Genomic DNA, 22761 nt, shown 5'->3' with positions numbered 1-22761 from the left:
CAGTTTTCTAGCCTTTTAAAGTTCCCAGGCAACAATTAATTATACTGTACGTTAAATATCTCATTTTAGTGACTATTTCCTCTCTCTTTTCTTTTAAACCCCAAACTTCTCATCTCCCATACTTTCAGCTAACCTTGCTTACCACTTCATGAAAGCACTGGAGGAATCGGAACACTTCCCAAGACTTCTATGTCATTTACTCACTTCCCAGCATCTGCACCCCATATCCTGTCATTTTATTGCCAGGAATAAGCCTCCCATGGTATCACCTAAAAACCTAATCCTTCCATCCACTAATCTTATCCCCTCTACCTATATAAGGTCATTGCTCCAGTAATTCTCACTTCTTTGTCCTGAATCATCCACTCGCCGCCGCCCCCGCCCCCGGCTTACTGGATTATTGCAATCAGCATACAGAATTGCTATTAATTCTTCCATCCTGAAAACAAACAAAAATACTCCTATTCCTACTGCTACACTAATTATTAACATATTTCTTTGCTTTTTTTGGCAGCAAAACATCTCCAGTGTATCCAATTTCTCTTATCAGGCTTTCATTTCAATCACTCTAAAACAAAGACACCAAAAATAACTCTGCTCTTTTCAAGGTCAACAGTAACATCAATATTGCTACATCCAGTAGCCAATTCTCAAGGCTTCCACAATTATGTAACCTGCCAACGGATACCATTGATTATCCTTCCTTTGACTCACTTTCATTTGGCTTCTGTAATGTCAGACTCTCGGTTTTCCTTCCATCTCATGGTCTCCCTTAGCGTCTTTTGCTGGTCTGTCCTTTTATCCTTGAACTCTTAATGTTGGAACACACTGTGGATCGATCTTTGCTATTCTTCTTCTCTCATTTACATGTAGGTCCTTAAAAATCTTAGCCTGCCTCCTTATTTTAAGTAAGTATAGGCAATAACTACCAAATTAATATAATCTCTACCATAGTACAAGCTAGAACAACCAAGTGCCCACTCAACATTGTCATTTTGTGTCTAAAAGACATTTCAAACACATTCAAAACTGAACTCCCAGTCTTCTCCCACAAAACTGATGGAACTGTAGCTTTCCATATCTCAGCTGATGGGAACATATCTTTCCAGTTGCTAGGAACCAAAACCTTTGAGTTAATGTCACCCTGGACTTTTATCTTCCTCTCACAACTGACATCTAGTCGCTAAACAAATCTTGCCTGCTCCATCACATTTACCATATATCTATAATCCAACCACTTCTTACCACTGTTACCATCCTGGTCTGAGCCACCATCATATTTCATCTGAATTAATGCCATAGCCTCCTACCCACTTAGTTTTTTTGTTTGTTTTAACTTAATAGCAACATGTCAGATCATGTCCTCTGCTCAAAACTCTCCAAGGGCTGCCCATTTCCCTCCGAATAAAATCCAAAATGCTCACAATGACTTACAAAGCCTTACAAGATATGACCCTGTTATCTGACCTCCTCTATCAATCATCTCCTTGCACAGACATCTACAGTAGCTTCCCTGATATTCCTCAAATACACCAGCATAGTCCCATTGTGAAGCCTTTGCTCTAGCTTTTTCCTCTATCTGGTATGCCCTTCCCTTAGATAACCGCAGACTTACTCCTTCATACCTTCAAATCTTGACTCAAATCTTTCCTTCTCCATGGTCTACTCTGATCATTTTATTTCATACAGCAACAAATATTATCATATTCCTCTCAACTCCTTTTGAATGACCTCCCCCCCATACCATTTATGTTCTAACATATTCTACAATTTATTATTATCCCATCTCCTCCTGCTAGAATTGCTCATTAATACAGTGTATCCTAAACACCTATGATAGTAGCTGGAATACAGTAAATAATAAATATAACTAATTTTAGAATGACAAGCTTGGGTGGGGAAAGCACTTTAAAGTCATCTTTGCTAGGAGGCTCACTGCCTTTGCATGGTTGGGGCAATGGTCTCATTTTTTGTTCAGACTGCTACTTTAAATCACTATAAGTGGCTTCAGTTGGGGGTAGAGAATCAGTTTGGTGTTTTGAATCCCATAAGTTTCAAAATTGTGAATTTACCATCAACCTGGATTGAGCACCTGCAGGCCTGACATAGCATCTCTTAACAAAGCAATGTCACTTTCAATCTCTGCTAGCAGCCTCTCTGTAGCTAACTGCACACTAAATTCATCTCTTTCACAGGACATTACTGAAAGCAGCAAGAAACATCCAACACACTCATTCTGAATCACTCCTTCCATTTCCCCTAACATTACAGCCTTAATTGGTACAAGATCTTCCTTGTAAGATGGTAAGGAGTCTGCTCATTTCAGTTTCCTAGCCTGAAATGAGCAGATCCTCATTTTCCATCGCCCTAAGTTAATGCCATATTTGAGATTTCTTTTACCCACAGCACTCCACTTCCAGGTACCAACTTTTATATCCATAATAATTATTAATGTCAATAACAAAATGACAACAGCATCAACAGATAAGAAGTTTAATTTTATATAAAGAAATACAGAAGGCAGGCAGACCCAAATTTGTATGACTGTTTCATAAAATCAGCATAGGTGTAGACGTGTTCTGTATTTCTGCTCCAACATCCTTAATACCCAGATACCATTCTCAAGGTCCCCATAAAATTGCCAGAGGTGCAGATTAAATATCCACATTGTAGGCAGGGAAACAAAAAAAGTGCAGAGAGGAAATAAGGATTTCTTAAATGTCCTATTCATACAAATACCACTTACATCTTGTGGATCTGCAAGGGAAGCTGAGATAGCTTTTCAGCCAAGAATTCTATTACTGAAGAAGGGAAAATGAATATTGGGTAGGGAAATAGCAGTCTCTGACACAGATTCTTATCAGTTTTCATAGCAAAATAGTCTATAAATGTCAGTTTTTTGGTTTAATTCAAAAGCTGTGCATTCACGTTTTAAAAAATTTCCTAGTATAAAGATTTTGGCTATCCAATTTTTTTCATTTCTAAGTAACATTCTTGAACTGTGGTCAGAGATGCTAGAAAATATGAGCTTTTGGACTTTGTTACAATTCACTTCACACCTCTTCAGCAATCCACTGATTAAATGTACAGGTTTTTTTTTTTTTACACTATGAATTTCCTCGTACAGCATATGGGATGAGATGTGAATGAAAGCTTTCTCATATTCATTATAGCATACAGTGCCCCCCACTCAAAAAATCAGGGTTAAATGTTAATGAAAGATTCTCAACATTCATTATACTAATAAATGTCCTCCTCTCATGCAAATTCTCTAAAATGACATGAGTCATAATGGTAGCTTATATCTGTGATATGCTATGTTGAAGGCACTGTCCTAAGAACTTTATTATGTAATAACTTACATAATACTTCCAAGAATCTTATAAGGAATTAGTCTTAGGTCTATCTGATAATTGATTAAACCAAAGCAGTGGTTAATTATCATGTTAAATGTCACAAAGGAAATCAACTGAGTCAAGATAATGTTGAAAAAGACATGCTATGGCTAAAAGTCTTCCTGTATTTACATTAACAGAATTATTCTCTATTATAATTTGCTAAAGTTTAGTAGGTTTTTCTACATGGATTACATTATCATTATCTTTCCCCCATACAAATTCACTGATGCTGAACTTTACGAAGCAAATGTGTTTGCATATTCACATTTTAAGAATTCTTTGATGATAATGAATTAATGACCAGAGAAGGCTCTCTATATTAGTCACAAGCATCAGATAATTCATATATAAACTTGTGAGCCATGACTGAAGTCTATTTCACATTCCTTATATTCAAAAGATTTCTCACTGATATGAACCCTTTGATGTTGAGTTAGCTGTGAACCACGAGTAAAGGCCTTCCCACATTCCTTACACTGATATGGTTTCTCACCAGTATGAACTCTCTGATGTCGAGAAAGATGTGAACTCTGAGTAAAGGCTTTTCTACACTCTTTGCATTCATAGGGTTTCTCACCAGTATGGATTCTCTGATGTAGAGTAAGTTGAGAACCGTGACTAAAGGCCTTCCCACATTCCTTGCATTCAAAGGGTTTTTCTCCAGTGTGAATTCGCTGATGTTGAGTAAGTTGTGAACCACGAATAAAGGCCTTCCCACATTCCTTACACTGATATGGTTTCTCACCTGTATGAATTCTCTGATGCTGTATAAGTAGTAAGCCACGAGCAAAGGCCTTCCCACATTCATTACATATGTAGGGTTTCTCACCAGTATGAAGTCTCTGATGTTGAGAAAGATGTGAACTCTGCGTAAAGGCCATTCTACATTCTTTACATTCATAGGGTTTCTCACCAGTATGAATTCTCTGATGTTGAGTAAGCTGTGAGCCACGAATAAAAGACTTCCCACATTCCTTACACTCATAGGGTTTCTCACCAGTGTGAATTCTCTCATGTTGAGTAAGTTCTGAGCCACGACTAAAGGTCTTTCCACATTCTTTACACTCATAGGGTTTTTCACCAGTATGAATCCTTTGATGTCGTGTAAGGAGGGAGCCACGATTAAAGGCCTTTCCACATTCCTTACACTGATAGGGTTTCTCGCCAGTATGAATCCTCTGATGTTGAGTAAGTTGTGAGCCATGACTAAAGGTCTTTCCACATTCCTTACATTCATAGGGCTTCTCATTGGTATGAATTCTCTGGTGTTGAGTAAGTTGTGAGCCACGGATAAAGGCCTTCCCGCATTCTTCACATTTATAGGGTTTTTCACCAGTATGAATCCTCTGATGTTGCATAAGTAATGAACCGCGAATAAAAGCCTTTCCACATTCCTGACATTCGTATGGCTTTTCCCCATTATGAATTTTCTGATGTTGAGAAAGCTGTGAGCCACAAATAAAAGCTTTGCCACATTCCTTACATTCATAGGGTTTTTCACCAGTATGAATTCTCTTATGAAGAATAAGTTGTGAGAGCTGCGTAAAGACCTTTCTACATTCTTTACATTCATAGAGTTTCTCACCAGTATGAAGTCTCTGGTGCAGAGTAAGTTGTGAGTTCTGAGTAAAGGCCTTCCCACATTCTTTACATTCATAAGGTTTCTCCCCAGTATGGACTTTTTGATGTCGGGTGAGTTGTGAGCTTCGAATAAAGGCTTTCCCACATTCTTCACATTTATACGGTTTTTCACCAGTATGAATCCTATGGTGTAAAATAAGTTGTGAGCTCTGAGTAAAGGCTTTCCCACATTCCTTGCATGCATAGGGTTTCTCACCAGTATGAAGTCTCTGATGAAGACTGAGTTGTGAATCACGACTAAAGGCCTTCCCACATTGCTTACATTCATAGGGTTTTTCACCAGTATGAATACTCTGATGTTGAGTCAGGTGTGAAGCTCGTCTAAAAGCCTTCCCACATTCCTTACATTTATAGGGTTTCTCAGTAGAATGACACCTGGGAAGTTGAGATAAGTAAGTATGCTGATTGAAAATAGACATTTTTTCATATATGATCATCCCTTGACTGAAATATTCCTCCTGATTTTCTTGTTGCTTTTCCAATGTGCCTTTGACTTCTAAATAATCTCTGGAATTGGACTCCTCAAGATCACAGTTTTCAAGCCTGGCACTCATTTCCCATTGGGATAATTCTGTTTCATAAGTATCCTCTTTTGGAGTTAAGTCCTTGTTTGCACCCCTTGAAGGCAAGTCTGAAAAATAAGAGAACATCAAAAATTTCTTTTGTCATTTCAAAAGACCTTCCACAGTAGAAAAGACTATATGTGAAAAAATATATATGGAAATAATATCCATAGAAAATAACTGGCTTACCTCAGAGTTTTTCAAATATTGTGTACTACTTACCTTTCACATCACAACCTGATACATGCAAAGTTTCATAAAACAATACTTATTCTGTTTTCTATTCTATTCTACACTACACTATTCTAGTCATCTTTTTCTCTCCATCCCACCTTCTCTCTCTCACACAAAAAGTCAAAAACCACTAAACTGATTTCATGCTGCAGTAATGTGTTGCTACCCAGAGTTGGAAAAAACATTAGCTTAGAATGATTTCATATATTAATACGTATAAAGGGCACAAGAGTGATCAGAGAATAATGAAAACTATACTTAGAAGATAAGGGAAGGGACTTCCCTGGTGGCACGGTGGTTAAGAATCCACCTGCCAATGCAGGGGACACACGTTCGATCCCTGGTCTGGGAAGATCCCACATGCTGTGGAGCAACTAAGCCCATGCACAACTACTCAGCCTGCGCTCTAGAGCCTGCGAGCCACAACTACTGAAGCCCATGTGCCTAGAGCCCATGCTCCGCCAACGAGAAGCCACTGTAATGAGAAGCCTACACACCACAACGAAGAGTAGCTCCCATTCACTGCAACTAGAGAAAGCCCTTGTGTAGCAACAAAGACCCAACACAGCCAAAAACAAATAAACAAATAAATTAATTTTTAAAAAAAGAAGATAAGGGAAGAGATTAAGAAAACCTTATAGGTCCGTAGTTCTCAAATTTTGGTGGGGATCAAAATCACTTAGGAACCTTAAAGATTCCCAAATAACCACACAAGACTAACTGAATCTGAATCTAGTGAATCAGAAAAAAGAGCTTGGAAATCTCTAGTTTTAATGCTTTCCACTAACAGATTCTGATTCAAATTCAGATTATGATTAGCTATCTTTGCCTAAAATTTTAAAATAGCTTCCAAATTAAACTTCTAAAATAAAATCCAAATGCCTTCCATGACTTTGAGGAAGTTCTCCATGGTTCCTGCCGAAGTATCTGATTCCCCATGAGCCTTCTCAGCTTTGCTCACTATTTTCAAAACATATTAGCTTCCTTTTAGCTCTGAAAATCACAAAGCCTATTTCAACTTACAACTACCTAGAGCCTGTCCTATGTCTCTGGACTGTTCTGAATGAGATACTCTATATAAGCCAATTCTCAACCTAAGGTCTCAATTTAAATGCCAGTTCCTGAATCTTAAACATCTATTTCTGGTAACAGAAGACTAGGTAATTTAAATGAACCTTTCTAATGACGAGAGCAATTATACAAATTGGACAAAATATAAATGGCACCTGACTGAAGGCATTAGAGAATTCATATAAGAATAAAGAGTTGGTGGGCTAAAAGTTGAAAGATATGAAAACTCAGAGAAATAAGCCCAACATTTGGGGCTACTTTTCCATTTGGGGAGGTCTTACAATTCTAGAAAAGGCAAGTGAGATGTGGAGAAACTAAACAGTGTTTTGGACCATTTCATGGGTCTTGGGTGACAATTGGAGAACAAGACTCAACATAAATTCTCCATACTTTGGGTTGGGAGCCCAGAGGGCTACAATGAGGAATAGGGAGAAACAGTAGACCAGTCTGGGCAGGGTCTGAAGTATGAATCATATTTGAATCATCTCAAACTCAGATATCTGGACTGAGGTAATTCAAGATCACTTGTCATAAGCAAACCTAAATCTTCACTGAAGATGAAGGCTTAAAATTCCTTTTATAATTTCTCTTTACAGTGTCTAGCTCTCAATAAAAATTGACCAGGTGAATGAGGATAAAAGACAACTTAACTAAAAATCAGGAGAAAAAAGACAAAAGAAACGGACCTATGAGGGCTGTAGTTATGTATCCATCACCACAGTAATGATAAAAAACAACAGTTCTATTATTCCTAGATACTCTTGTGCCATCCCTTTTCAGTAGATCCCTCTTCACCCTAGGGGAAGATGCCTGGAAACCACTGATCTGTGTCTTCCCCAATACCTCCCTACAGATGCAAACAAAACTACATCCATACTAAATTTAAGATAAAAATGCAAAAAGTGATCATATACCTCTCCAATTGCCTAGCCTCCTGCATACTACTTCCTAGGTACTAACCATGGTTATCTTCTTTAGTTCTCCCTATCCTAACCAATGAAAATACCAAGTTGCTTTTGTTTACTTATTTTTAGTTCACCCTGTTTTGTTTCTTTATGCCCTCTCATGTTTTTTCTTATTTACTCTTCTATCCAAGGCAAGTCTATTTGTTCATCCCAGAAGAATATCTTTTATCCTTTCTCAGGCACTGCTACAGGTCAAAGACATAACGAAAGGCTTCTGTAATCTTACGGAATGCTGGGGATGTTGGAGAGAAAAAAAAGCAATTATTCAATATAAGGGAAAGAGTCTGGAGTGATAAAGTTCCTGGTATTCTATTTTAAAAAGAGTAGGTTGGATGGACATATAGATCAAGAAAAAGAACACACACAAAATTCTCATACATCACATAATGGGAATGCAAAACAGTACAACCATGATGAAAAACAATTTGGTTGTTTCTTATAAAGATAAACATATATGCAGCATATGATCCAGCAATCATAGGTATTTACACTTATATCCAGATAAACATCTGTACACCAAAAATTATAGTAGCTTTATATACAATCGCCAAAAAAATGGAAACCCAAATGTCCCTCAAAAGGTGAGTGAATCAACAAACTCTGGTATTTCCATACAATGGAACAATACTCAGCAATAAACAGAAACAAACTATTGATTTATGCAATAATATAGATAAATCCTAAATATATTTTACTAAGTGAAAAAAGCCAGAACCCAAAGGCTATAAATTTTGATTCTCATTTGTATAATATTCTGGAAAAGGCAAAACTGTAGGACTGAAAATAGGTCAGTTTTCATAGGTTGGAAGGAGGAAGGATTTGACAACAAAGAGACAGCATGAGGGATTTTAAGGGTGTAAAGCAACTGTTGTATATTATGACTGTGACAGTGGATACACCTGATATGTAATGGTGCATCAGATTTCCTGAAGAACACACAAAAAAATGTTGGATAAAACATGACAAACCACTTTCTAAAAGTAAGCCAAGCATAAAAGAAAGTAAAGAAGATCCACAGGAGACACAATGAAATAAAAAACAGAAACTAGAGAGGTAAACATGTTTTGAAGTCACAGCTATCTTCAGGACATTTGCTGTCTTCAATGGCCTACATTTGAATCTTAATGATTAAAAAAAAAATCTAAGAGACAAGGCCTTGGACCAATAATAGGTCAGGGATTAGAAATAAACCTCTTCACAAAATTGGAACCATCCAAAGCCTACAGTTCAGAGGGAGGAAAAAAATCCTCTGGAGCCAAAGGAAAAAGACAAGGAAATCTTAGTCTTAGCAATTTTAAGAAATCTTTTACCCTGAGATGGGGAGTCACTGGAAGGTTGTGAGAAGCAGCATGACAAACTCTGACTTTGCTTAAAAATGATCCTTCTGGTTATTTTGTTTAAATTAAAAAAAAAAAGTCAGTGGGAAAATACAGAAGCTAGGTGGATAGAAGTTAGGAGGCTATAGCAATAATCCACATGGCTCAGGCTAGAGTGTGGAGGAAGGGGTGGAGAAAGTGAGATGTCATTGCATTCTGGATATATTCTGAATGAAGAGGATTTGATGATGGATTGGACATGCAATAAGAAAGAGAAAAGTCAAAGAAAACTCTAAGTATTTTGCCTGAGCATCCAGAACAATAAATGTGCTGTTTACTGAGAACTTCTCATTATAATAGAAGGTTTGGGAGAGAATATCAAGAGTTTGGTTTTGAACTATTTGGTTTTGGACTTTCCATGGTAAAGATGTTGAGTAAACAGGCGTATATGGGGTTCTGGGGACATACATGGATTAGATTTATAAATTTGGGAATCGTCGACAAATAGATGACACTTAAAACTATGGGATTTGATGAAATCATCCAGGGAGCCTTTGGATACAGAAGAGATGGGAAGAGAAGGGAAGAAAAGATAAGGGAAGTTTGAGGATTGAACCCTCGAGCACTTCAACATTTAGAGGTCAGGTGGATGAGAAGAAACTAGCAAAGGAGATTAAGAAGGAGCAGCCAAAAAAAAAAAAAAAATGGTGACTTCTCATTTAACAAAGTCTTTAGTGATATGGAGGATACTAGTGATCTTCACCAGATAGTTTCGGTGGAGAAATGGGGATAAATTTTGATTGAAGCAGATTTAAGAGAGCATGGGAGAAGAGCTGGAGGTAGGGAGCATGGAAAATTCTTTTGAGAAGTTTTGTTGTAGAAAGTAGCAGAGAAATAGGGCTGTAGCAAGAGGAAAATATGTGTTTAGAGATTTGTGTCTGTTTTGTTTTTCCTTTTAAGATGAGTGAAGTTACATGTTTGTGTGCTTTTAAGTAGCTCTCTGCAAGAAACAACTCTTTGCAGGAACCAGCACTTTGCAGAAGGCCTTTTGCCTTGTCACTTCAGTGAAGCTATATTTTAACTAACTTTTACACCAGATGCCCCCATGCTTAACTAACCTCCAGCCCAATCACACCTTTGAAATCTACTGATCACACAATGCCCTGCCTAATCTGTTGATTCTTTCCTTAAAGAAGCAGAAATGAAGAATAAGTAATTAACGGATGACAAGATCCTTTCCCCAGCCTTCCTTTCAGTAATCCCACGAGCAAACTACATGAACAAGATAGCATCTCAAGGACGATCACAAGAGTCAGTAAGTCTGCACGTAATGGAAAATGACTAGGAATCTGACCCCGTACCTTAATGATTAACTAAGATCGTTTCCCCTTTTATCCCTTTAAAAACTTTCATGGCCAAGCAGAATCTTCGGAGTTGGTTCTGGGACACAAGTCCTCCTTCTCTCCAGGTTGCAAGCCTCCTGAATAAAGCAACCTTTTCTTTTATAATCAACACTTGTCTTTCAAGTATTAGCTTTCGAGTGGTGAATAGCCGAACCTGAGTTTGGTAACATGCTGATAAAAATGATTATAACAGATATAGACAAGCTGGTGTTTCAGGAGACTAAGAGAGCAATCACTTCAACAATGTCCTCAAACAGATGAGTAGGACTGGCATTTAGTATATAAGTGGAGGTACTGGACTTAGATAAAGGCACAGAAATTCATCTATGATAATAGGAAAAGAGGCAGAATAACTATGGGTGCAGGGAGGTAGATTGATGAAGCTTAAGTTTGTAGAAGTTCTTTATCAGTTTCCAGTGAAATCAGCTCAGGGCAATCATCTTAGAGTCAGGCAAGAGGAATCAGAACAGTCATGGCCTTAGGCAACTAACAACTTAGCTCTGAAGTAAATAAGCAAAAATTGATAGCCTTACAAAGAGAAACTGATAAATCCACAGTCAAAGTAGAGGACTATAATATTGTGATATAGTAAGAAGCAGTATATTTGGACTTTGTCCCTGTTTTCTGGGAGAAAACTCCTTAAACTCTCTGAATTTCCTGAGTGCTAAAGGTAAAAAGAATGTTTTTAGTTATTCATAACATGTCCCTTTCAACCACATGAGTTTATGTTAATGAGGTGAGTTTTGGACAGCCCCCAAGGAAAGGAGCTGGTTGCCAGGGGAACCAACCATGTAAGTAAAGCATTGGAACTTTCAGCCACTCCCCACCTCTGAAAAAGGGAGAGAGGCTGGAATTTGAATTAATTGCTAATGGCCACTGAGTTAATCAATCATGCCTACATAATGAAGCCTCCATGAAAAACCCTAACAGGAGGGGTTCAGAGAGCTTCTGGGTCAGTGAACACATTGAAGTGCTAGAAGGGTGGTGCACCTGGAGAGGGCACAGAAGTTCTGCAACTCTTCTCCATGCCTTCCTATAGTGTTAAGCCTTACAGTTGGCTTTTTTTTTTTCTTTTTTGTAATGCAAGTGTATGACTTAAGCTTTGACTGTCAAGGCATTCACTTCAACCATGTCTGGATCCAATAAACACATTGCCAGGCACATGATTAGATAAAGAGGCAGGCTGAATCAGGCTGTCTCCCCACACTGAGGCTCCTTTGTTTTAGAGATCTTGATTGATTTCAATAATTGACCATTTGGGCCACTTGTTAAAGAACTTAAAATTTGAGTTCAATGTCTGTGCTCCTAAAAAGCAACAGATACTGATGACTGATGGTATTATTGGCAAGATCATATATAACTGTTGTTGAACATAAAAAAACATGGAAATCCACCCAAGTCATTTTACAAAGTTAAATGAACGGGTAACAAAACTGGACAAAGAAAGCTCACAAACAGTCCAGTCTGTGGAAAACTAATCCAATCTCACAAACAAACATAGGTAAATTTTTAAAAGAAAATATTAGCAACATAGAATCCAGCTGTGTATTTAAGGACTAATACATCATTATCAAATAAGGTTTACCCCACAAATGCAGAAAAAGTTCAACATCAGAAAATGTATTTTAAGACCGTCTATTAAAAACTCTAATGGCTCTCCCTTAACCTAATTAAGGGTATTTACCAGAAACCGACAGAAACATACGTAATAAAAAAATTTAAAATTAAACATTAGAAGCACTCCCAATAAAGTTTGAAAAAAAACAATAATTGTTTTCAAATTGTGATACAGTCAAATACTCAGCTCCTACTGATTAGTTTTCACAAAATGGTACAAACAGAAAAGAAAGGGATCACACATTATATGTAGAGAGCAAAATTACCTAGAAATCCAAAATGATCCATCACAAAACTATTAGATATTTCTATAAGGTTATTATCAATTTACAGAAAGCAATATTTTGCTCTACCTATATATGTATGCATATATATATGATTTTTGTCTGAGAACAAAATATTTCTATTTATAATATCAACAAAATTTATAAAGTACTGAGGAAATTACTTAACAATAAATGTGCAAGACCTTTTAAAAAGGCAATGAAACTTTACAGAAGGACATAAAAAGAAAAGTAGATATAGCATGTTCAAAGAAAGAAGGATTCAATATTGCAAGTATGTGAATGGTGCATCAGATTTCCCCAAAACACCATGAAATGCTAGATAATATATATCAAATACCCTTTTACAAGTATGCCATGCTTAAAGGAAAATAAAGCAGATCCAAAGGGGGCAAAATGAAGAGATCATCAGATACTAGAGGTCAGCATGCTCTGAAGTCACAGCTACCCTCAGGACATTTGTTGACTTCAATTGCCTAAAAGTTTATACTTTACTGGAATGAAAAAAAAACCCAAGAGACAAAAAGCCTTGGGCCCACTAAACGTCAAGGACTAGCACTGAACCTCTTCACAAAATCAGAACTGTCCAAGGCCTACAGTTCAGAGAAAGGAAAAGAAAAATCCATCTGATCTCAAAGGAAAATGACAAGGTACATTTTTGTCTTGCCCTAGACTCTCAATGAAAAGAAGAAAAAATGCTATGGATAATTCATCATTACACAAGAGCCCCTATGCTTGCAAGAAACTGCAGAATTAGACCGGTTCCCCAGAAATTGTAATTGTTGAATGATACATGTAATATAAATGCTTAAAATATATGAAAATATAAAATCAAAACCATGAGGAAGAGAATATATAGAAGAAAAGTAAGATCTAGGGGAGAGGGAAAATAACAAGTTCTAGAAATAAAACAATATAATCAATTATATTAAAATCTTAAAACAGCCAGAGAGAAAATACAGATTACTTACAAAAGGAACAACGAGACAGATGGTAGAATTCTCAAGAGCAACAACAGAAGCCAGAAGACAGTGGAATAATATCTACAGAGTGCTGAGAAAAAAATAATTGTCAGTATAGAATTCCAAACCCAGTTAAATCATCAGGCAAGAATGAAGATGAAACAAGGTTATATTGCAACAGAAATATAAATGAAGAGTATTTACTAACAATAGGTCTTGCTTAATGTATTTCATGATAAATAAAATGATCGCAGTATGAAGGTATGATGGAAGGTGAATAGTGTGCAAATAAAAGGATATTCATGTGAATAAATCTACAACCAAATATTGCCATTTTGTAAAACAAAAATAATGCCCATTTTGGGAGGTTAAAAGAAAACAGAACTAAAATATTAGCCAACAATAACATATTAAATAGGAAAGATTAACCAAAGTTAAAACATTCTAAGATTCTTTATATTGTCCTGGGAGAAGGGAGACATTAACTATAGGCTTTCTTAAGTATGTACTTGTTAAGTGACACAAACAATAATGATAATGATTAAATGACCAAAACAGGCAGAAATACTCTCAAAATATTTAAACTCACCAGTAATCACGGCAATATGTTATTCAATTTTTTATCTACAAATTTACAAATATTTTTAAGTGATGATATCTAGTGTTGGTCAAAGTGTAGAGAAAGAGTAAGTCATATACTGCTGGTACACGCCTGACAAGAATTTTGTGAAAATAAAATATGTATTTGACATCGAGATAAAAATATCACATCTCTCTATAAACCTCAATTCACTGCCACAGCAGCCACCAATTTATTTCAAGGTAGATACAGTCCTTGATATCTGTGTTTTTTAACTTGTTGACCTTGAAATCCTAGGGATGAGAGTGAGGCATATAGTTTATTACAAGACCTCTACAAAGTAGTATGCAGACCAAATATTATATGTGGTTTGAATATGTTTTATTATTAATAAAAACAATTAATATCTATTAAAATATTTAATTTCCATTAAAAATGTATATTTTTTCAAACATCATAATTTAAAAAAACTACAAAACTGCATTTGCATTAAGATGAATAAAATGTATGTGATAAAAAATTAAAGATAACCAGTAAAAGCATACAAATAGTGTATACCTTCCAAACTAAACAAGGGAGGAAGTGGAGTTTAATAAAAACAAAAAACAAAAAAACTGTACCCATCCTGATTAAGGAAAGATTTTAAAAGGAAACAAAGAAGATCAAGAGAGTAATCCAAAAGCATAAAATAGGAGAGAAATAAATCCAAGCATACTGGCAATAACAATTAAATTTCAAAAATAAATTCTCAGATAATATCATATTACAGTAGTTATCAAACATGGCTGAACATTTATTTGAACAACCTAGGGAACTCCAAAAAATAATATCTCTGTCCTGTGTCCATAGATTGTGATTTAATTGGTCTGGGATGTGGCCTGGGATCTGGAATTTTTAAAAGGACTCCTGCTATTTCCAAAGTGCATATAAATTTAGAAATAGGGACTTCTCTGGTAGTCCTGTGGTTAAGACTCCATGTTCCTAATGCAAGGGGCCTAGGTTCCACCCCTTGTCAGGGAACTAGATCCCGCATGCTGCAACTAAGAGCCCGCATGCCACAACTAGAAGATTCCACATGCTGCAACTAAAGATCCTGCATGCCACAATGAAGATCCCGTGTGCTGCAATTAAGACCTGGCGTAACCAAATAAATAAAAATAAATACTTTTCTAAAAGTTTAGAAATAATTTCTATATATTTTTCCAAAGTGATTATGCCAATTGATACTGATAGCAGTAAGGTGCAGAACACTTACAAAAACAGATCTACTCACATACAATTCATATACCTACAGTTCATTCATTTAGAGTACATACAATTCAACAGTTTTTAGTATATTCATAGAATCGTACAATAATCACCACAATCAAATTTTATAACATTTTTATCACCTCAAAAAGAAACCCCATACCTATTGGCAGTCATTTTCAATTTCCCTATTTTCATTTTCCAATCCACCCTCACCTCCCAGCTCCCACCCCAGTGCTGGGCAACCACTAATCTACTTCCTGTCTCTATGGATTTGTCTATTGTGGACATTTCATATAAATGGAATTATACAATATGTAGTCTTTGTGTCTGGCTTCGTTCATTTAGCATGTTTTCAAGGTTCATCCGTATTTAGTATGTATCAGAACTTCATTCTTTTTTATTGCTGACTAATATTCCATTGTAAGGATATATCAATTTTATTCATCTATTCATCAGCTGATAGACATTTGGGTCATTCCACTTTTTGGCTTTTATGAATAATGAGGTATATAGCACTTCTGCATTTAAAAGTTGTAAACACTTGGTACTGTCATACTTCTCAATTTTTGCCAATCTAGGGCGTGTGAAATAATTATCTCACTGTGGTTTTAATTTGCATTTCCTGATTGCTAGTGAGGTTGAACAGTTTTTCATGATTATTGGCTATCTGCATTTCCTTTTCCTTGAACTGCCTATAAATGTCTTTTACCCAATTTTCAAAAAGGTTATTTACCTTTTTCTTAACCATCTATAGGAGCTTTTTGTATTCTAGATACTAACTTAATTCTTGTCAATATGCATTGCAATTATCTTCACCCAATTCACGGCTTGTCATTTACTTTCTTTATGATGTCTTTTTATAAAGAGAATAATTTTCATGCAAATTATCAACCTTAGAATAATTATTTTTAAAAAGAACAGAACCTTAAGAAATGTTCGATTTAGTTCTCTTTCACATCTGTTCCTTTATAAAAATCTTTTATTGCTTTTCATTTGTGTAATTTAGTTTATTTAAGTATTTCACCAATAGTTTATATTTACATTTAAAAATTCCAATATGTTAAATCTTTTACCATGCGATCTGCTGTTTCCTTAGATTACTTATCAACTCACCTGTGACCTGTTTCCTCGTGGGTTTGATGATCTTTGTGAGCTCATCTTTTGTTGATTAATTTGTGAGAATTCTAAAAGCCCTCTTACTTTCCTCCAGAGAGAATTTGCATTTGCTTCGGCCAGGATTCAGAGGGCACCACCTTAGAGAATAAAATTTCAACTCCTTTTTTTCTATTCTTTAACTATCCTTATTTCTTATTACTCTATCATTCACTTTTCTTTAGATATGTTTTTCTGTTCATCCTACAAAGTTAATGCCCAGCCCAAGCCCTTTACACCTACTATTCCAACTGCCTGGAATACTGTTCCTCCAGATACTGGCCTGACTCATGCCCCTACTTTGGTAAAGTCTTTGTTCAAATATTACTTTCTTAGAGAGGTTTCTACAAAATCTACCTATCTAAAATAACCTACCCCCCATTCCCCATTTAGTTCTTTCTCTGCCTATTCTACTTCACCTTTATTCATACTGTTTATTGCTACCTGCAATTTTTATATTTATTAACTAAATAAATATATGCACATAAATATACACACACATACACATATATTTTTGTTTCCTTATTTATTTTGTATTTCTCCCAGAAGAATGTAAGTTTCAGCAGAATAGGAACCTATTTCTCCAATGCCTACTACAGTCATTGGCATAGAATAGGCCCCTCAATAAATAAATATATTTTGAATAAATGAGTACATTTTAAAGAACGGAGACAAATGATATAAATCTAAATATAAAAAAAAATCTGGAAAGAAAATGACTCCCAAGTTTACATAAAAGGGTTGTTACAGGGGGAAAGAGAAGGGGCAAGAGACAATTATATTCCAGCGACTTGAAGAGTCCAAAGACTAAAGTCATCATTTAGATGGGAAAATCAAGACAGAAGGAAGACAGGCAATTATATTTGAAGGCTGGAGAAGATAAATGTGCCCAATGAAACCATCCATGTCTACTTCCAGTAATTTGAAACTATTCCTTGGAAAATAATAAGAAATTCAGTTAATCACTTAAAAACAACATTGAAATAACAGAAAAGAAAGCAGCCATTCCAAAGGTAGATCCTGAAATACTAGGGGTAGATATCCTTACCTAGTGACACCAAGTTACTATAGTTCTCCAACATCACATCTCTATACAAATCCCTTTGAGCAGAGTCCAGGCATTCCCACTCTTCCTGAGAGAAGTCAATGGCAACATCCCTGAACATCACTGATCTCTGAAACATAAACATAATACTAGTTGTGGAAATAAAATATTTTTTCAATGGAAGGGGAGATGATAGAGAGCTCTCAACGAAGAAGGTAACAGAGCAAATAGGCTGGGAAGCCTCTTACATGGATAAGACACTAAAGAAATTGGTGCTTCTGAAGTTCCTTTTTATGCCTGTTGCTGTAGATATTTCCTGCATATAGAATAGGCTGGGAAGCCTCTTACATGGATAAGACACTAAAGAAATTGGTGCTTCTGAAGTTCCTTTTTATGCCTGTTGCTGTAGATATTTCCTGCATATAGAATATCTCATTTTACACATAAATCTGAGAATTAATAAAGTAAATGCAATGTCCCAATTGAAAGAAATAGCATACACAAGCACCCTGTACAATAGGTATCTTACATATCATGCATTCTCAACAAATGCAAGTTTCTCTTCCTCTCTATTAAAGAAAGTAAATATTTGGTATAGTTTTCTGTAAAACCTTATAAAATCTCTATCTTATAAGATTTGCATAAAATTAAAGAATTTATTGAAACCTCAGGTTCACCATTATATCAGAATATTACATAAGCATTTTCCTGGTTACCAATAATTTAGTAAGTATTTTTAATAGACTGTAAAATAGCTCCATATAATGAATGTATCTGACTTAATAAGTGTGCATCACTGAACACTTTAGGTTACATAAAAACCTTGTAAGCATTTTTTACTTTTGGTAGTTTATAATTCTCAACGGCATCATCACGTGAATAATCATCTTTCTTGTTACTATTAATCACTTAAAAACTTACCTTTTCTTTATGCTAAGCAACAGAAAGGTAGAAAAGATAATCTAAACTTACACATTCAAGATTAGCACAAAATGTTGAATCTTAAAATGATCCATGTTACTGGTATTCGTCAATCACGGATTCCCAGGGAAGATCCCTGATCTCTCTGTATTCAATCCCTAATATGTTCCTTATCTTAAAAGCTCACAAAGCACGAGGTTTGCCATGTATGGACACTAAGCCCAGTCAAGACCAAATCCTATCTTGTCTAACCAGGAAATGTAGGTCTAAAGAGAAGGTCAAAGTTTTCTCATGGGTGGTATGTACAAATCTTAAAAAATCAGGGACTCTGCTTTTGCTGTATCAGTGTTCCCAGTCAAAGATGCTCATTGGACTTTTGCATAAGTATGTGAATATAGGTTAGATTAGAAAGACATACTTAGGGAAGACACTATCACTTATAAGACTGGAAAAAACTGGAAAGCACACTCATGAATGGGGTGAGTCAGGAAGGAACTTTTAGGAATAAGGAATGCAAACATGCACATATTCTGTAAAAAAGTGATTATTTAAAGAGGGCACAAGGAAACACTGATTTACCTGAGCCATGGTTTTTACAGCTGCAAGAAATGATCAATCATCTTCTGGGTTCCTATCTTAGAGAAGCACAGAGTCTGGAAAAGGCAGTACTGGGGGGGAGAAACAGAACCATGAGACCATGCTTTTTGCAAAGCTCCAAATGGGTAAGTTAGAGTTATCTTTGTTGTTCTCCTCTTCCTGTCTCTTTCTCCCATCCCCCAAATATACACTAAGCAGGGGAGATACAGGTGGTGATTCTTACCCTGGTCAAACTCAATGCTCTCTCTATATACAAAGAGGAAACATTTACAACTTCTTTACTATTTCTGAAATGAAACTTATAGGTAATAAAACACATATACATTATACCAAAAACAGAGATAATGACCAACTGTTAAACTTTAATATGTTAATGACCATACACAACTACATAGAAGGCTCCAATAGTTAAATACTTAGGCTTACAACTACTTAAAATGAACACATTTAGATTTATAAGATTACAATATTCAACTTAATATGGTTGACATCTTTTATTTATAGTTGACATTTTAAAATAAAGGCCATAGATGTATGTATGTGTGTGTATGTGTGTGTAGAATCAATGAAATGCATTACCTACAAATGAAGACTTCTACAAGTATGTGATACTAGCAAGTCTTATCACAAGCAGTGTTGCCATCAGTGCTGTAACTTTTTTAAATGGTTTAAAAAAACTCAGTAAATTTCTGAATAAAACAAAGTACAATCTTTTCTCAATCAAACTATGGTAGCGTTCCTGGAAGGTTTAGCTGACAGTAAAACCATGCAATAATAGTAAAATAGATAAGTGCAGCAATTCAAAAAAATCAGGCAAAAAATGCTTTACGTGAGAGGTGCCAGACCCAGATAATTATAAACACATTTTTCCCCCAGCTATGGTCCTCATTTTGCAGGTCACAGACAATTTCTTTGTTGTGCACTTCAGGACATCTAAAAGTTGGCAAACTACTGCCCACCAATTATTTTTAAAAATAAAGCTTTACTGGAACACATCTATATTCATTCACTTATATACTGTCTTTGGCTACTTTCACACTATAATGGCAGAGTTGAACAGGTGCAAGAGAGACCATATGGCCCATAAAGCCTAAAATATGTACTGTCTAGCCCTTTACAGAAAAGCTTTCTAAGCTGTGATCTAGATCCATGGTTTGCTTCAGTCCTTCAAAAGCCAGAAGCCTTCACCCTCAACCCAGTTATTTAAACATTCAAAAGAACCCAGCTATATTTCGAAAACATCCCTAGGGAAAGTCACTGCCCCTACAGAGAATCATTGATATAGGTGATCAATAAATATTTAATTAGAAATTCCACTTCTTCCAGCTACAATAGATAACTGTGCCCATCGTGACGATAAAAAAAGAATTCAGATAAGATGTAAATTCAGAATTAAAAAAAAATTTATCACAGAGCTGAAGACACAAATACATTTAAATGAATTAAACTCCAAAAAGTGCCAAGTTCTTCATAAAAGACATGTATATGGATGCTCCCGTCCCTGGCAGGGCTTAAACTAAATTTTACTTAACTTAAAGGTAAACAGTTCAACTATTCCAATAAAAAGACAATGTCAAGGAAAGATAAAAAAGCAAATTCCAATTGTATTCTCTTTACAAGAAATGCACTTTAAACATAAACAGATGGGTTAACAGTTAAATGGAGAAAGCAAGAAACTAATACAACATTGTAAAGCAACTATACTCCAATAAAGATTAAAAAAAAGTTAACTGCAGAAATATATACCATACAAACACTAAGCATAAGAAAGCTTGTGTACCTGTATTAATATAAGGCAACATAGACAAAGAGTAACACTGGCAATAAATGATAAATTCATCAAGAAAACACAGCAATCATAAATGTGTAAGATATAACAAAAGAGTATCAACATATATAAAGTAAAACTTGAAAGAACTAAAGGAAGAAAGAGACAAATCCACAGTCAGATTTGGAAGTTTTAACATCTTTCTCTCAGTAATTGATACAACAAGTAGATTCTTAAAAATGAGTAACAGGGCTTCCCTGGTGGAGCAGTGGTTGAGAGTCTGCCTGCCGATGCAGGGGACACGGGTTCGTGCCCCGGTCCGGGAAGATCCCACATGCCACGGAGCGGCCCGTGAGCCATGGCCGCTGAGCCTGTGCGTCCGGAGCCTGTGCTCTGCAACAGGAGAGGCCACAGCAGTGAGAGGCCCACGTACCGCAAAAAAAAAAAAAAAAAAAAAAAAAAAAAAAAAAGAGTAACAATATAGAGGATTTACACAACACTATCAAGTACCATGTGATAACTGATACCATACCCGACTGTCAAGAATACCACACTCAACTGTCAAGAGCTGAGCTGTGCTAGATAGAGCTGACCTGCTGGTTGTCAGAAAAGCTGACGAAGACAACAGCCAAATGACAGTACCAGTCAAGCCTTTAATGTTTAATCACTTACTAATCAGCTAGTATAAGCAAGAGGCTAACCCAGAGACAGCGCTGACTTCCCCACTCTTCCATTTTCCCCCATGGAACAGCACCTAGAGAAGGTCTAATGGATAAACCCAGATTTATGGAACCATCTCACTGCCAAGAGAGTACCAAACAAAAGACCCCTCCCACTTCATGGAGAGGGAGATGGGGGAAGGGCTAGGAGTAGAAAAGTATTGAGTACTGAGTCACAGTGAAGAAAAAGTATCTTCAAGGTTTGCCTCCATATACACGATAAGGAAGTCGATGCCTGATAAAGAGGTATCATAATGGAGGCACTTGTGGTAGGAAGGCAGATGTGCATAAGAGCATGGCTGGCTGGGAGGCCTGAGTCCTTGGACTGCAACTCCTTAGGATACTGCAATGCATGGCTAGGCACTAAGTCAGGTGTGGGAAAGAAACAAAGTATCAAAAATATTTTAAATTTGAATCATTCAGAGTATATTTTCTGGTCTTTGTCCACACACTATTAAATTAGAAATAACAGTAAGAGGTCTAGTAGTACCTCCAAATATTTGCAAATTAAACACACTTCTAAATAACTCATAAGAAGAAATCACAAAAGACATTAAAAAATATGCTGAACTGAATGACAATAAAAACACAACTTACCAAATTTTGTGGGCTGCAGCAAAAACAGTATTTAAAGGAAAATTTATAGCTTTAAATGCTAGAAAAAAAGGAATGTGTACCATCAGTTCCCACCTTAAGGAGCTGGTTAAAGAAGAACAAATGAAGCCCAAAGTAAGAGGAAAATAAATAATAGAAATAAACACAAAATCCACAATTGATCCAAAATGGATTTTAACAGAGAATCAACAAAGCAAAAAACTTGTTCTTTCAAAAGATTAATAGAGTTGATAAGCTCCTAGCAAGTCTATGAAGAAAAAAAATTACCAATATGGAGAAGAGAATACTGATCTTACAGGCATTAAAAGGATAATGCAACCCTATGCCAATAAATTTGACAATATGAACGATATGGACAAATTCATTAAAACACAAATTATCAAAAGTCACACAAGAAGAAATAGAAAATATAAACTGCCCCATAGATATTACAGAAATCGAATTTTTAGTAAAACAAAATAAAACACCCTGTCTACAGAGAAGACCCAGATGGCTTCACCAGTAAGTTCTACCAACATTTAAGGCAGATATAATACTATTCCTTCACAAACTCTTTCAGAAAATAAGAAAAGGAGTAGACAATCTCCTTTACATTTTGAGGCAAAAAACCCGTAACATCAAAACCTGACAAAAATATTGCAAGAAAAAAATTTTAGCTC

At 35.9% G+C, this 22761-nt stretch overlaps 1 protein-coding gene across 5 annotated transcripts in view; it reads right to left on the bottom strand.

Annotated features, from left to right (window-relative positions):
• Positions 1-22761, bottom strand: part of ZNF420 (zinc finger protein 420) — a 32809-nt gene that overhangs the window by 2988 nt on the left and 7060 nt on the right. Inside the window, exons 3-6 of one of the 5 annotated variants that reach the window (XM_032614463.1) lie at positions 18983-19071; positions 17486-17612; positions 16399-16538; positions 2480-5670 (exon numbers count right to left, since the gene is read on the bottom strand). In XM_032614463.1, the coding sequence (XP_032470354.1) occupies positions 3740-5593 (1854 nt within the window). In that variant the 5' untranslated portion in view covers positions 5594-5670; positions 16399-16538; positions 17486-17612; positions 18983-19071 and the 3' untranslated portion in view covers positions 2480-3739. Of the gene's footprint in view, positions 1-2479; positions 5671-16398; positions 16539-16809; positions 17372-17485; positions 17613-18982; positions 19072-22761 lie in introns of those variants that run through there. The other 4 variants (XM_032614466.1, XM_032614461.1, XR_004347088.1 and 1 more) reach the window with 4 other exon arrangements.

Source organism: Phocoena sinus, chromosome 19 (assembly GCF_008692025.1).
Source record: "Phocoena sinus isolate mPhoSin1 chromosome 19, mPhoSin1.pri, whole genome shotgun sequence".
NCBI classification, from domain to species: Eukaryota; Metazoa; Chordata; class Mammalia; order Artiodactyla; family Phocoenidae; genus Phocoena; species Phocoena sinus.
The sequence above is the reverse complement of the archived record's forward strand: the minus strand, read 5'-3'. Positions and strand labels throughout refer to the sequence as shown.